The sequence below is a fragment of the Symphodus melops genome (genome assembly GCF_947650265.1).
Source record: "Symphodus melops genome assembly, chromosome: 18".
NCBI classification, from domain to species: domain Eukaryota; kingdom Metazoa; phylum Chordata; class Actinopteri; order Labriformes; family Labridae; genus Symphodus; species Symphodus melops.
Genome location: NC_136708.1, coordinates 11,119,323 through 11,136,063, shown reverse-complemented (window position 1 = coordinate 11,136,063; position 16,741 = coordinate 11,119,323). Strand labels below are relative to the sequence as shown.

The 16,741-nt window shown below is 41.2% G+C and overlaps 1 protein-coding gene across 2 annotated transcripts; it reads left to right on the top strand.

Annotated features, from left to right (window-relative positions):
- The first annotated feature begins 803 nt into the window (after positions 1–803).
- On the top strand, positions 804–16,639 carry LOC306839064 (cyclic AMP-responsive element-binding protein 5-like). 2 transcript variants are annotated; one of them, XM_079367542.1, is made up of 11 exons: positions 804–1,139; positions 3,550–3,616; positions 4,212–4,305; positions 6,634–6,743; positions 7,048–7,307; positions 10,568–10,694; positions 10,982–11,053; positions 13,892–14,266; positions 14,471–14,734; positions 14,820–14,928; positions 15,699–16,639. In XM_079367542.1, exons 2-11 carry the CDS (start codon positions 3,563–3,565, stop codon positions 15,914–15,916), a joined length of 1,683 nt encoding a protein of 560 aa, XP_079223668.1. In that variant the 5' UTR covers positions 804–1,139; positions 3,550–3,562; the 3' UTR covers positions 15,917–16,639. The 2 variants fall into 2 exon arrangements, with proteins under 2 accessions (XP_079223668.1, XP_079223667.1); XM_079367541.1 differs by lacking the exon at positions 804–1,139 and adding an exon at positions 1,160–1,526.
- Positions 16,640–16,741: the final 102 nt, after the last annotated feature.

The following is a 16,741-nucleotide window of genomic DNA, read 5'->3' as shown; positions in this document are numbered from 1 at the left end:
ATTGATTGTTGGCTCTCTGGTTTAAGCTACACCTAATTTTTGAGTGATGTCTGACAGGTCTGTAATGGAAAAAGAACACAAATCTTAAACCTGCTTTAATGTTATAAATAGTTCGACACAAATATACAGGAAATTAAATGTTGTGTTTAAGTAGGTAATTATATTAGTCATGTTAACACGTAAAAATTACAAATGATAACAAAAACAATGAATGCAAATATAGACTGTTTAAATTCTAAATTCTTCTTTACTCAGCATATACAAAGCAAATACTGTATACAAAGCCTTAAATTACCTATAACTCATCATGTATTGGTCTGCAGGTTCTCTTTATATTGCTAATATAAAAATGTAATTCAGTCATAATTTGTCATTATTATAATGATAGTAGCCTATTGATTATGTTTGCTGTCGCTGTTTCAGAATCAGAAATACTTTACTTTTTTGTCCTGACATGTCAAAGAACTTATTTATTAAAACTGTATTATCATAAAGCTCATCTATAATAATAAAGATATATAATTAATTACACTTATTACTACTGCCTATACTTTAATTGTAGCACTTGTGTATTCTGAGATTTATTTATCGCGATTTATTCGGGATGAAGTCGAAGCAGGGACTGACTTCTCCTCTCCGAAAGCTGTTTCTGTTTCTTCACAAGTTTTTCATAACATCATACAGAGGCGATAGAAAAGTTTAGACATTACAAAAACCTTGGCTGTTGCTCATTTGACGCACGCACAGCCGAACTCGACGCAGACGCTGGGACGTCCCATTTCAGACGGGCACAGAAGGGAGAGAAGGGGGGGGGGGGGGGGACTGGGTTTCATCCGCCCACCCTGCTGTGCCCCTCGTCCCGTCACGTTGCTGCCGGTGTGTATGACTTGAAGTGTCCGTCGATGTGGATCCTCCTGTTGCTGTCCCATTCGGTCCGCCCACCCGGCCGGTGTCGTAACCCCGCCCCCCCCCTGGATCCCTCTCTCCGTACGGGACCGCAATGATTTAGAACTTCAGGAATCCCACGTGACGTCATCGGGAGGATGATGTAATGCTTCTGTAAATAGAACGTATTGTAATCCCGCTCCAGTCCAACGTGGTTCCTCTCTGGAGCGCCGCTTGTCCCTCACTACTTGAAGGTAAGCCTCCACCATTTACTTTCATTCACAAAACTTTAAACCACGCAGCAGGCGTATACTCCTCACTCTTACCACTGTTTGTTGAATGTAGCGTTTGACGATTTTTTTTAGAAATCATTTTTTAGAGCTACTTTAAAGTTAACGGGGAGAAGTTTACAGCCAACTGTCCCGGGTTAAGTCTCATCACTAGGCTGGACGGCTTGAGCGCGAGCGTCTATTTGGGGGTGTGACAGGACTCTCCGTACAGCTGTGCCGGGCTTGTTTAGGAGTTGAACAGGTTGCTTTACGGAGCGCTAAGAGGGGACACACCGGCATTTCCATGGGACACATACTGGTACCGACAGCCTGCTTGCCGGAGGACTTTGCCGGCCAGAACTGCTGCTTTATGTGAGCGGAATGAGCTCCAAGTTCGAAATGATTGCTTTTCATTTATCAAACATGCAACTTTGGAAAATACTAATAGGTTACCTACCTTTTAAATTGAGCAAGCCCCTGTGGTTTTAAAACATGCGTGTATTAGGCTGTATTTATATTAACCCTATATAAATGACAAGGGCAGAGAGGAGGGGTATAAAGGCTAAAAAAAAGTCGTTGCCCTGGTTTAATATTTTTTCTTCAACACAAATACATTAATCCGTCTTGAATTGGCAACATGTTGCAAGCTCCGTTGTCGGATTTATGTATTAAAGATGACGTCATTGTGCATTGACGTAACCACTGTGACAGAAGGTTTTTCCGAAAATGTGCTGAGTGAGCTTCTCTTGTACAAGTACCGCTAAAAATGGGGAAAGGGAGACTTAGAGCTAGACGCTGCTGAAGATTAAGACAGTTGAGTCTTATTGATGTGGAACGTTTTGATCAAATCTTAAAATATTGCATTATCTGATGGCACTGCTGCAGGGTGTATATACATATAACATGACCTAAAAATGTGAAACAAGAAAGCCGATTGTTTCTTTCCACTCATTCTTTTGATGATAGTGTTGTTGTGGACACTGTTTTCTTATTCGGTTTTGTAACAAACACACACACATGCTGACACAAACCTATGAAGTCATCTCTACATGGTGGGGGTTGGAAAATGGGGGCAGAGGCAGGTTCCAACCTGTCAGGAGGACTAGGCCCTCCCTGTGCTCCCTCCCTCATTCCTTCTCTCCTCAATTCATTGTGTCATCCTACTCTCTCTTTCTCACTGCCACTTGCCCTTTCCATTCCCCTCGCCATCACCCTGTAACATCAACCCCGCCCCCCAAATAAATAAATACACACACGCACACACACATACATACTTTCCAGTTCTTATGGAAGCATGTACTTTTGCCCTCTCTCTCTCTCTCTCTCTCCCCTCGCTGCTGTCTTTGGCTCTATTCTCAGCGATTTCCCGCTCACGCAAACGTTGAGAGCGCGTGTCTCGTGTACCTGTCAAGAACTGTCAAACCCAAACTCCTTATCTCCCTCATATCCACCTTTAACCCCTTCTTGATATCTTCTTCCTGTCCTCTGAAGTTCTACTGAAGGAGGATGAAAGAGTCAAGGACGGGTCCCCCTCATTGACCTTCGAGTCCCCTCAAGTGTTTGAGTCTTGTTTGGTGACAGTCAGCTGAGAGGAATGCCTCAGGTCAGAGAGTTGAAATCCTCTTCGTTCGGTCTCAGCGGAAAATGAAGGGCCTGAAGCAAAGACGTTCCAAAAGTACATCCCCCACCACCGCCTCCACCACTCACTTAATATGTTCACTGAAGAGCTAAAAGGGTCAGCCAAAGGTTAAGTTAGCATTGTGCTCTCTTCTGTGTTTGTGTAGATATTTTAACCTGGTGATGACCTCATTTGTATGTATTCTTTCATCACACTGATGTTATCGACTGATGCTGCGCTGAAAGCCTAACCGTAGGAGGAAACAATTGCACTATATTTATCATTAAGCTCCATACAAACCAAGGAAACGCGCGATCATAGTAATGTAAGACCTAGACACCCTTGTGATGCTTACATGTTATCAGGATTGTGCAATGACTTGTTCGGAAAAATAAACCCAGACGCATTGGGGTGTGTTATGGTTCTTGCACTAATAAAAATGGCTGCTCCCACTTGCACCAAAGGGTTCGTTTTTGTTGTGTCTCAGAGTGAAACAAGCATGCTCACAGGCATCTATTTCATCACACAACGATTTGACAATAAAGACTTGATAATAGGAAGATAACTGTATCCCACAAGCTCAGTGTGGGATGTGTCTGAAGGCACGGCATCTGTGTAAACAAAAACAGAGAATATAGAGAACTGAAGGCTTCCGCTAAATGAAATCACCAAACTGTAAGTGAGACCATTTACTGTACGCAGAGAGAAGTTCCCTGCATGTGTTAAAAACGAGGCAGCTGTGTAATATTGTTGTTCTTGCTTTCGTCTGTTTCGCAGGCTTGTGTATGACATGAATGACAAACAGGACAGGCCTTATGTGTGCGGCGCTCACGGCTGCTCTCAGGTCAGTTGGGGTGCAGAATCTGTGTGTATTGCAATGTTACTGCTTGAAGAAAAATGACTGTGCATACAATCAAATCTGAAGAATAATTCAACTTCAATCAGGAAAAAGATCATTTATTGCAAGATGTTCTATAACATGCTTACATTTGTTTTTCATGAGCATTATTTGAGGGGAAAAGTGCCACCCAACCATAGTTAACAAATAAAAGAGGACACGTTGTATTTTGTGGGCTGATAGTAACAGGATTTTCCAGACTCAGGATTTCATTAGTCTACTTGGAGTACTGTGAAAGCCAAGCTCAAAAGACTCATGGGCAAAAAAGAATAACATGTGGAAATAAAAATCCCTACATCTAAATATTAAAAACGATTTTTTAAGGAGAAAATACACTTATCATTAAATGTGTCAGTTATCTAACTATTCCAACCTTTTCAACTGACTAACAGCCTTATGACTGATAAGGGATGTCAGTTGATTGAACTGAACATCTCGCCTCATCATCATGTCATCGTGTGTCACGTAGAACAGCTGCACGTGTCTCTTCATGTCTCTCTCTCTCTCTCTCTCTCTCTCTCTCTCTTACTCTGTGCTGTAGCGCTTCCAGTTAGAGGAGCACCTGATCATCCACAGACACAAGCATGAGATGACCCTCAAGTTCTCCTCCGTCAAGACAGATTCCGCTTTTACAGGTGAGTGGACAAACGGAGCCTGTCACACGTGTGGTCAGACGACGATTTGTTTCACTCTGTTTTTTTTTTTTTTTTCTTTCTTAATCCCTGATGATATTTGAAACATATCAGTCCCTCAGTTCTGAGCAGGATGACTTCTTTCAGCACTTTTAGCATAAAAAAAGTGATGACGCCACGTTATACAGTCTGACATCAGATAAGCTCGATGCAGGCATGCTTCCCTCAGATAGTTGGTACTATGAAACAAAGCGGATCCTGTTGCAACCTGTACAGTATACTGCATCAGATTAGACTATATACAGTACATTGAAAACAGCATCATTGAGAACCCCCTTTGATTTACAAACAGGAAGTGGGCGTAGATTTCAGCACAAATCAGCTGAAATACATGGATGCTTTAGATATTTAGCAAAGTAAGTGGGGAGCAGGAGTGCAGGAAGGATCTGGATACCAAACTACAGATTATTTGATTTGATTTCCAAGGTAACTGACAAATTGATAAAAAAATAAATAAAAAGATTGATTGATAGAACTAGTCTGAAAAGTGTCTCGCATCACAGTGGCTCCCTTAGGAAAAATAAAAATTATACAAGATACAAACATGTGACACAACATTCAAGGAACAAACAAACATTCAGAGGTCTCTAACTTCTTTTGATGTGGGATTCAGCTCTGCATTCAACTTCAGATTTGACCTGTGAACAAAAGAGTGCTTCAGTCTAACTTTATTCAAACGACTGAATGTAACAGTTCATATTCAGTGTTCAAAGCGTGGTGAGGATTAAGAGGCCATGCTGTTAGCCGCTTCAAGTGGGGCTTAAAAGCTGGCAACAAATGTTTGCTATCATTTTTACTGTAAAATTAATCGTAAGAATATTTTCTTAATTTTTAAAAAAAATCATTGTATTGTTTAAACATCCACACACTTCTGTTTGACAAAAAATTGCATGAAGTTTTCTAAAATACAAGGAACATTTTCTTTTTGCTCTTTTTTTCAACTCTTCATTCTGTGAAAGTTTAAAAACAGTAAGTGCTTTGTAAGCAATACGAAATAAAGCATCCAAAATTGCATATTAGGACCGTTAATAAATTTGCAGATTACTGAGACATATTCATGGAAGGAAATAAACCAGAAAAAAAAAATGAACAAAGAAAAAGCAAAAGAAAATCAAATACACTTGAAAAAGATAACGAAAAAAAGAAACAAATGAGGAAAAGAAGATGGAAAGAAAAAGAGACAAAGATAGGCTCGTTGTTTTTGGTCCACTTGAGATGGATAAGAGAGAATGGAAAGGGAAGTTTATGAATGTGCTGGAGGTTGTGTTTGTGTGTTGTCGCTGTCTGAGAGGGGATTAGAGGAGGGTTTGGGTTGTTTTTAGATGGTCGGGGCTAAAGGGCTGCAGGAGGAGCTTTAGGTGTGAAGCTTCGATCAAATATTTGTACACTGATTTGACGACACACTTTTGATGTAACTGTAAAGTTGCATAAACTGGAAAAACCCTTCACCAAGTTCCAAAATCTTCCTCTCCTTTCAAGGCTTAATATTTCCCAGTAAATAAGAAAAGAGGTTCATTCTGTCAAAAGAGCTGCCAACCCAAAGATAATCGGATTTGTATGGAATATCGTGTCCCGTGTCCCCGTCTAAATGCCACCTATGATGCACTTTGCAGTTGTAAAAAAATGTCAATGAGGAAAAAATGTTTTGCAAATTCAACCCCGAGGAGCAATGCACGCTACAAGGAATTACTGATGCTGTTGTTCTTAGAAAACAGCTTGTTCTTCTGGAAACAGGATGTTCAATTAAATAGATAAACCTTTAATTTAAAATGAAAAAAAGAGAAAGAAACCTTAGCCAGTTTTATAAAAGAAGGCTCTCTTAATTTACTAATCATATATCATAAAGGAGGTAGGCTACGTGCACCATCGTGATACAGACTCATGGTCAAAATCATGTGACATGGTCTGTTACCATAGAAACCGCTGTCTCTCTGAACATAAACATACGCCTGACATCCAACCCCTGCAGACACTCTCTATCCCTCTGTCGGTGTTTGTGTCCCACAGTGTGTCACGCCTCCTGCAGGAAATCTCATGTCAAAACAAAGAGCGTGGCTGACCTTTGACCCCCTGCATGTTTAGACGACTTGGAGAGACAGACTGATGTTATCTCAGAGATAGACACAGAGCTTGGCTGAGAGGAGATTCAGTTCTGGGGACAGCTGATTTAAAAACCAAATAAGCCGAAACAGAAGAGGCTATTATGAATCTACTGTTTTTTTTTTCTGTTTTTCTCCTTTTTATGAGCGTGTATTTTTGCTATGCTTCCAGATCAAACCCCAACACCAACAAGATTTCTGCAAAATTGTGAAGAGGTTGGTCTGTTCAAGGAAATAGAGGAGGAATTTCTTCAAGCAGAAGAAGAGGAAAAGAGCAAACAGGTATCAAAGCAAACCGAAATAAGCAGAATATTCTGATTTACAGCTGAGATCAAACATTAAGAACAGAAAACATGTATCATCATAATACTTCCTTTTGTTGTGATGGTGTTTGCTTTGGAGGTCTACCACTTTAGCGCTTTGAGTGACACTTGAAATGAGAGAGATAAAAGCAGCAGGGCCCAATTAGACAACTGCAGATATCTGACCTGCTGCAGGGAAAGACACACCGGACGATCACATTCTCCGCTGTAAATTAAACAGAGACCACACATACACTGATTTTCACTCCTGCTTCTCCACACAGACACTCTCTCACAATGGGCCATCGTGTGTGACCCAGCAGCAGCTCAAACCCCAGCTACAACTGCATCTACCACATCCCCAGCCTCAGCACCCACCACTGCACCACCCTCAGACCCATCACCTGCGGCAGCCTCATGGTTCCCTGATGAGCCCCAGCTGCAGCCTCGCTGCCCAGCAAGCTCTATCTTGCTCCCAGGCTCTGTCCTGCTCTCAGTCCGGATCTGTCATCACCCAGGCCCCTTCCACCCTAACACACTCAGGGTGAGTATGATCATGGCTACACACACACACACACACACACATATACACACACACAGACTTACAGCGCTCCCCTTCGGGCTTCCTTCTCTCCTTTTCCCCCCTCTTCATGCCTGGAGGAATTTTTTATTATTTTTATTTTTATTTATTTATTTATTTATTCTTGAGACCCAGAGACTTATACGTGTTCAGACTCATATTCTCTGGCACAGTTCCCCTGAATAATTTACCGCTGCACTAATGAACTGTGAGAGGAGGAAAAAACACTTTTCAACTTACTGAGAGAACAAAGTCAGAGCAAAAACTTGGAGAACCGCAGCACAACACCAAATCAAATGCACTGACACCGCCCGCTCTCTCACTGTAATGCAGCCTCTGTTTTGTCTGTTAGGAACCAGACTGGAGTCTGTCAGTGCCTGTGAAGCTTCCAGGCTCCCTGGTTATCACCCAGTTCAACACACAGATTAGACCAGTTCCTGTCTTTCATCTGAGCAGCTGTTCTTTCTCTAACAACACACTAATGCTTTCTGTCATCTGAACATACATTCTGAGGGATTAATGCCAAATTGAGCACCAGTTTCACTTAAAGCACACTGTTTGATAAGAACAAAACTTTAGTTTGTTGTAGGTGATTTGATCAGCTTTAGTCAGTTGCTGATAAAAAAGAATAGTAATCATTCGAATTGGACTTTTTCAACTGGAATTGATGTGAAAATGTATATTGAACTGCAAAGGAAGCTGAATTTGGATCATTAGTTCTAGTTAGAAGTGTGTATACAATACCTTTAACATCTGAGAAACTAAAAGTTCCACATGTATGTAACATGTATTTACAGATTAACTTGAGCTTCTGCCACAACTTCAACGTTTGCTTCCCTCGAGGTCCAGTCTAATTTCATTTCATTTGGACTTTTAAAAAAAAAAAGTATTTTAAATGTTGTCCATGTAAATTCTGCACTGCTGGCCTACTTTAATTTTCTTTTTTTTTCCGGGAGCTTTCTTTTATTGTTTTTTTTTCTCTTTTTTCCCTCAGTCATAGTTATCACCTCATAAATGAACATGAGCAACTGCATTCTTACTTTTTAAGCCTCTTTTTGGAGGGCAGACAGCAGACACAGAGGAAATATGAGAGACGTTACAACATGCTTTCTAGACAGAACATTACAAATACATGGTGGATGCCTTAAACCGTAACACAAACAGGATTCCTCACAGAGTGGAGCTCTGTTCTTTAAACTTTGTGCTTTTATACTCTGAAAAGTCAGTCTTACAAAAAGCCTTCCTGCCAACCATCAAACCAACCATATTCCATCAACAGAACGATAACTGATCTTGGCTTAAAGCACCTACTGTTGATAAAAAAGACTCATGTTTAAGCTTAAATTAAACACCAAAAGTAAATCAGTGACGTCATCATTTCAAACATCTGCCCATGAGCAGACGGGACAGTGCAGAAAGCGCGAGCTGTCCAAGACTGAGAAGCAAATCACTGCCAGCTAGCATGTTAGTCACTCAAACCAGCTCCTTGAATCACAGATCTTGTGTCTGATTGTTTCCTCTCATGTTTACCGCTGGTTTCCATAGCGACCTAGCTTGAGATTGTCTGGCTTGTGGCCCAGTTGAACTGTTGTGGTTATCTTAGGAAATGCCGCTTTGGTGAGTCTGAACTTTGTTGTATGTTAACTGGGCCGCATACCCCAGATTCAGTGATGACATCATTGTCGATGACCTCAGCGCTGCCACGGAGGCCCATGATGTCCGACTGGCTGAGAGCCACAGCGGTTATGTCAGCACATGGCACCCTGGCTCCCAACATCCCCTGCTGTGATCCCTTAGCTTCTCTCCTCCTTCTGAAGCCGTCGCCATTTTCCATATTTGTCTTTTCTCTCACTTTCATCACACATTCAAAGTTTCCATTTTTCAAAAGCCTCACCTCACACCTCTGTGTACCCCTGTTTAAAAACAAACACTTCTCTGCCCAGAGTCTTAGTGTTGGGTCAATCTATTTCTCAAAACTGCATATTTCTCATTTTTCAATTTTGGTTTTGTAGCTTTGTAGAAAATGATGGTTTATTATGTTTGTTTTTCAAGTTTCACCTGAAAGATTTTTTACAAGACAGTCCCAGATGTAGCCAACACTAAATGGCCCAACACTTTTCTAGTCCTCTTTTTTTAAATCCACTTTCAATTCATTCAAATTAAGAAATGCACACAGCTTGATGAGACCAACAGTAAACACAACAACTCAGGGTTGGCCTTCTCATTTCATTCACTTGAAGAATTAAATCAAGGCCTCTGGCCCCAATCTGACCCATCCAAAATACTGCACAATTATATCCTTTGAAATGGTTCTATATATGAAAGACATGAACAGATAACACAATTTACAACACTTTAACACAGACATATTAAGTGATATAAAAAAACAAGTTATTTTTGTCCTAATAGAGATACATTTCAGGAGTACATTTCATGAAATAAAAGATACTTAAAAAACACAATTCACCTAAGGCCGATCCCTGTTGTGGCACAACATGTCATGTTAGTTCTCAATTTTGAGCAGTTTGATAAAGGCAAAGCATAAAACAGCTTTATGATTCTGTTTCTAACACCTATTTACCCACATTTGTTTGATCTGTCTAAAACTTGATTAAAATAATTTGTCTTACTTCTTCTAGGTGCAACTACATTATTAGCTATAAATAAGGACATTCTGCCTCATAAACAACACTTTTTGGGAGAAGCTGAAATCCCAGATAATGTAAAAACACCCAAAGTTTGCTCAACAAAAAAAGTTGCCAATCTGGGAGGAAAACAAGCAACACAGCATACATTTCAGCTCAGTGGAGAGAAATAGTATGTTGTTATGGGAACAAGTGCTTTCAGAAACGAGTCCTGGTTGTTCTGGGTAATCTAAAGAACAATAGTTATCATAAGACATATTTTTCAGCAGAAAGTCGTCTTTTGAAAACTGCTGGCAGTGACGTCTGTGGATTACCCAGGGTTAGTGGAACGTTGTGTCTGCAAACACACAAGCCTTAAAATATGATTTCTCAATGTTTTTGAAGGTTTTTATTTGCACATTGACCTTTATAAAATGAACAAAACATGTTAAATCTATCTTAATATCTTAAACTCACCTCCATCTACTTATAAGTCCCGGCTATAAATGTTTCAACTAGCAACTCACTCTGGATACAGACTAGTGAAACTTTAGCTGTCTGGTATGACCCGTTCCTCTCTCTCCCTTTGGTTGACCACAGACCAGTTCCCGGGCCGCTGTCCTCCCTCCTCCACATGAGAAACAGACACAGACAACCGCTGCCGGCCTCCTTACCTGGCACCCTGCCAGACCCTGCCATGCAAGGGGCATCTGCTCAGCACATGCCTGTAAGTAGAGGAGACTGGTTTCTCACACATTTGCATTCATGTTTGTATTATGATTTATTGATGCAGGTGTAGGGGCCAAAGTGGTCAAGATCCCCCGAGTGAGAAATATTCTTTGGTGACAGAAAAATTCACTTCACTCTTTCGGATGAATTAATCAAAAGAGCCAAAATAATCCTAATGGATGTGACCTGAAGGAAAACCCTTTAACCTTTCGGTTCTGTTTGTGCTGAAGCTTTTACTTGTTAAAGTTAAAAGGTTATTTTTGTGTCATTTTCCCCCGTCTTTAGATAGAGAAGCAGATGTCGTGTGTAATGGGTATACCAGGCCCTGTACATAACCCAACCTGCTCCTCGCCTCAGGTACTGACCAGTCAGCACTCATATCATCTTCCTGTGTCTTGCTCTTTTCCTTCTCTCTATGGGAATAAAACACTTAAAAAAAAACTGATCCCAATGCCTATACCTTTCAGACTAAAGTTGAGAATTTTGTTCCCGGCATTAAAGTATTAGTTTGACATTTTGGGAAATACCCTTTTTCGCGTCGTAGCAGATATTATATTAACATCTTATTTTTTACCACAAGTATGAACATGAAAGCATATAGACCGTAGAAAACATGGATGTAGTCTCAGTGGAGTCTCCCATTGGTTTGTGAAGAGGCATTATGCAAACACACCCATCGAGCTTCGCTCATCCTCTAGCTAGCATATTTTAAACAAAAAAAACCCAACATGACCAAAGCTGATAGTTTAAGGTCAATTACACAATTTAGCAAAAGTAAAACCCTTCTTCCTGATAAAGAGCTACAATCCACCTACAGTCCACCTGTTTGTAAAATTAGCCAAGACCCCGAAAAAGCAAAATTTCTATTTCTTGGATCTGCTTAAGGCTGAAAACAGCTAACAGGCATAACTTATTATGCGCAAAAAAATTGTTTAAAAGGTTTTGGTTTTTTTTGCTGCAATTTTTGTACTTAATTTGTGAGCTTTAAAGTTTTTTTTTGACAGTGCCATTTCAAGACTTCCAATGTGGACGCTAAGCTAAGCTAAGCTAAGCTAAGCTAATCGAACTACCTCTTTCAACGTTGTTGTATAATCTCACTGCACTCATCTTTACTTAAAGATTAAAGTCACAAAATAAACTCGTTGGTTGTACTCCTCTCTAATCAGGATGGCCAGGAAACAGAGTGTAACTCTACACTTGAGAACAAACACATTTCGCATGCAAACACTCACACAGATCCACACCACAGGATGACAAGCTACACACTATTTCTAGCTATCCTAGATGTTTTTATTTCCCCTTGTGTCAACATGATTTTGATTTCTTGCATTCTGAATGTTGCATATCCTCTTTCTAGGAGCGTGTAGTATAAATACTTTAAAATGTGGGCTATCAAAAGCAGCTTGAAAGGGAAAACTGTGAAATGGCCCTGCATGCACACGAACACGCACAGGTTATGACTTCATGTGCCGAGCTTGTACATAGAGCAGCGAATGAAAGGTGGTTTCGGGTTTCAGAGCTGCTCAGGTCGCGGGTTCAAATCTGAACCTCCCCTCTTCTCCTTTGAATACACAGTCACAATAACTTACTCTTCAGGCACATTTTATTCAAATACTTTTAGTCAAGTGTTTTGATTTTGCAAGTCTAATGTTTGAAACAGTACTCAGCTTCTGAAAAACCACAGGAAAAGTATTAACATGCCTGCCTTGTACAGTAACTCCACACTCAGGCCGAGTGGAAAAGTAAACGTCTGACAAGTGGATCGCTCTTTCACGTACAGTTGTGCGTCTTCATTCACTGATCCCTCTAGACAGAAATATCAACGTGGTGTGTCATCCAGTCGAAGGAGATCAATGATGTAATGGTGTCAGGGTGTTTCTATGTAGTAAACAGAGCTGAAACACTCGTGTCCCGTCCTGTTCGGTGTGTGTGTGTGTGTGTGTGTGGGTGTTCGTGTGTGAGGCTATGCGTGCGCGTTTGACTGGCAGTCTGGCTGGCTGGTTAAGCTGGCACAGCTCGACTCTGTGACCTCATCCTTGGCACCCACTAAATGTGCTCCCTTTTCTCATTGCTGAATGGTTGAAGGGGAAAAAAGACTGCCTCTTCTCTTAAAGAAATATTGTGCAACAGGGAGCAGATAGCATTAAGCTGGGGGGGGGGGGGGGGGGGGGGGGGGGGGGTGATGTCATGCTCTAAACATGACCTCCTCCTCTCCTGCTTTCTCTGCTGCGTGTAGGAGAAAGGTGAGAGGAGGTTTAATTTAGCTCTTACAGTGTGTTTAGTCAGATGATACATGGGAATGATAAAGTGTGAAGGTATCAAACCTCACATGGCAGCATTTATTTGAACACATTAACCTACATATCCACGGTCAGAGTCACAGTTGTTGATAATTAGGAGAAATGGCGATGATGCACTAAGTGTGGGAGTGTAACTGAGAGCAGCTATCATTTTAATTTGGACGCATTTTGTGACATAGAGGTGAGACACTGTGGGAACTTGGACTTGTGTGACCTGAGGTGGCCTGGAGGTTAGGAGCTTATCTGCCACACTCACACATTTAGCTCGTGTAAGGGGGTCAAACACACCCCACCCAATATGAGGCTGATGGAAAATGTTTGTGTACAATCACCTGCCCATTTATATATAATGTTTAAATGAAAACGGGTTGTAGTTCTCCTGAGGTGAACACAGTGACAGTAAGAGGCAACATTTAAATGACATCTTTTAGAGAAAAACACTTTTGATTGTGTTTCATGTCAACATTTAGGGCTTGTTGCTTTTTACATTTCTTTAACAAGGGTTTAAATAATCAAGTATCTGATAAGGAGATTGAGTGAAAAATTATTTCTTGTTTACACATAGTTTTTTTATTCTCATGCATTGCCATATGTTCTAAATATTCCAATGTGGTTATTGCAAATAATTAAATTGTGGCAACGTTGAAAATAATTAATTCGAGGAAAAGTGTCAAAGAACTCAACTCCAAATCCAACTTATAATTCAAACTTGTTTTTTAGACAGCTTTAATAAACAGGCAGACAGCAATTACAATGCTCCAATCAAACTTTTTTTTAATTAGTTCATCAATACTTTAAAGTCTAAAATCTTTATTCATTGAATTTTTGTGCAACTTAAAATGCTACGCACAGTGCATCACATGATCGCCCATGTTTCTTCTTTATTTTCTCTCAGAGATCCAAACAGGCCCTGGGGCATCATTTCCAACAGCACCACCCAGGAATGGTCAGCGTCAACAACCCTGTGACATCTATGGGCCACATGATGGATATGATGACACAGCGTCATCAGGCACCTCCGCTACAACACCACCACCATCCTGCTCCTTCCAATCATCATCATCATCATCATCATCAGGCACAGCTTCCAACCCAACACGCCCCGTACCAACCGAGATGCCATGCTCCATCTCCGCAGCATCTAGGAAGCCCTCACAGGCACCAGCTTCACCAGTCAGTGAATGTACCGCACGCTCAGGCTCACCAATCACCTCCTCCTCATCTGCATCAGGGTTCGCCTCCTGCACCTCCTCTGTCTGTTCCCCCACAGGTACGCTGCTCTAAAATCATCATGAATTACCATGTGTTCCAATTGGATAAGAGGCATTCCATGTGTAGTTATACATTACAGCTACTCCTTCTTTTAGCTAGATGTATCACTCATATCAGGTGTTCTGGTTACCTGGTGCCTATGAAAGCCGTCAAACCAACTGTCAATAGATTGCAATTAAATGTTGTTTGCTCTGTTTTGCAGTTATCTCCAGTTGCCCAGCAGATGCAACCCTCACAGTCATCCCAATCCCAGCATGCCATGCAGGTTGGCGGTAGCTGTAGCGGAGGAGGAGGTGGTGGTAACCGTCGCAGAAGAACAACAGAGCAAGACCCTGATGAGCGCAGACAGAAGTTTCTGGAACGTAACCGAGCTGCAGCCACACGCTGCCGACAGAAAAGGAAAGTTTGGGTGTCCTCTCTGGAAAAGAAAGCCGAGGAGTTGACGCACACAAACCTGCAGCTACAGGTGGGACACGCTCTGACAAGTACACACACAAACAACCGCAATCTAACACTGAGAGGATGCTTAGTGTTTCTCTGTTTCTTTCCAGAATGAGGTGACGTCGCTGCGGTCGGAGGTGGGTCAACTGAAGCAGATTCTGCTCACACACAAGGACTGTCCCGTCACCGCCCGGCAGAGGGAGGCGCAGGGGTTTCCCAGTGAGTAAGATCCTCTACCCTGCACCCCCCCCTCCCCAGAAACCTCACCTGCTTTTACCAGATGCCTGACACCACCTTACACCTTGTACACGCTCACAAGGGAGCCTGCCATGGTTGAATTTTGTCTGAACTCCTTCTTAAAAAGTGAAACTAAGCAGCACTTAGCTTTTGACCCAACACTCACCAATTATTGGTACATGCACTTTTATTCCTGTGGAGAGCCAAACAGGGGAAAGCACTGCACTCTTGACTCTCGTTCTAAAGGATCAGCTTTTTCATTATCACTTTCATGCTCATTTCATGAACTGGACCTTGATGGTATTTGAAATAATCGGGAGTGCAATGCAGTTTTCTGGGAATGGCTGTTTTGCCTTGCATGATGCTAGCTTGTATCCAAATTCAGATCATGCGCATCTTGCACACCTGTGAGGTTAAGGTTAATGTTCAACACTAACTAAACCTGCATGTGACCTATAATGAAAGAAATTGAGAAACTCCAGCACCTTTTGGCTTCAGTTAGGGTAGCCATTATGTTTTAAGTGTTAAGAACGCTTAAAAGAGCGAGGACTGACGCAATACTGGCTGTGTGTTATATTCCTATATTTCTAATGTTGTCTTTCTACCTGTATTTGTTAAAATAAAAGAGATATTTTCCTTAAATCTAGTGGCTTTTCATTCATTTTCACATCTGTTCTGCTCAGATTGCACAAATCACAGAACAGAGAAAACACACTGGATTGACTGTGATTGACAGCTGTCTCTGTGTCCAGCTGCAGGGGTTAGCCCAGGAGGAAGTCCCACCCCTGTAGGTTCTGGGTCTCATCTGCAGGCCATCCAACACAACAGCATCTCCACCTCCTCGACAGCTGGAGGCGCATTGGGGCATGACCTCCGACACGGACACCAACCTTCATACAGAGGAGGGGGAGGGTCTGGAAGTGTGAATCCCACTAGACTTGATGATCTATCTGTCATAACTCCACCTTAGTCTCACTTGGATGTGGATCCATGTCTCTTTCAATTAAATACAGAAATACCACGTACTGAAACAAATCCACAACTGGTCAAACACAGACTATTAAAACAGCCTGTGATGGTAACGACTGGATCCTGTGTATTCAGAAAATATCTCTCTGTTTAAATCGATTTCACCCTTGCCTTCTACCCACTGACATTGCACAAACACAATCCTTTCAGTAAATGTTGCTTCTCTACTTTGCACTAATTTAACAAACAAAGCTCATGTATTAGTTTTATATTTTTAACTACGCTGATACAATTGCACACCCTATGCCTTCTCTGTGATGCAGAGGTAGCTTATCAAAACTTTGTATTTTTCTACAAGTATTCAAAGGACAAAACGTGTATTTAGATTTCAAACCCAGGTTGGTCTCGAGAAAGAAGAAAAAAAGCCATTAAAGAAATATGATTGTACAGAATGTCCCTACAAGCACTTCTTTATCATTGAGAACATAAATAGCTTAACATTTTACCTGATGTCTCAATCCCTATCAGCTGACAAAATAAATGTGTCTCTGAAATTGTTTTCTTCTGTTTGTTTCAAGTATTGAAATTAAGTAGTTTTATTTTGAAATTGTTGCATTTATTTTGACACTCTAGCTATGAGAGCGTTTATACATGCAGTATGGTCTAGTCTGCCATCTAGTGACTGCTTCTGTTATTGGAAGTTGACTCTAACAGAGTGGTCTGCACAGTGGATTACAAAATGTTTACAGTTGAGAGCCTTACAAACAAATACATATTTATTTATAAGTAGTAAACAAAGACACTGTTTGTATGGCCTCTTCTATTT

Excerpts from the sequence above, each read along its gene's own strand:
- LOC306839064 (XM_079367541.1), top strand. The coding sequence starts at position 1,459 with ATGGGACACATACTGGTACCGACAGCCTGCTTGCCGGAGGACTTTGCC. Across the intron at positions 6,744-7,047 it reads AAGAGGAAAAGAGCAAACAG|ACACTCTCTCACAATGGGCC; the intron begins GTATCAAAGCAA and ends TTCTCCACACAG. Across the intron at positions 7,308-10,567 it reads TCCACCCTAACACACTCAGG|ACCAGTTCCCGGGCCGCTGT; the intron begins GTGAGTATGATC and ends GGTTGACCACAG.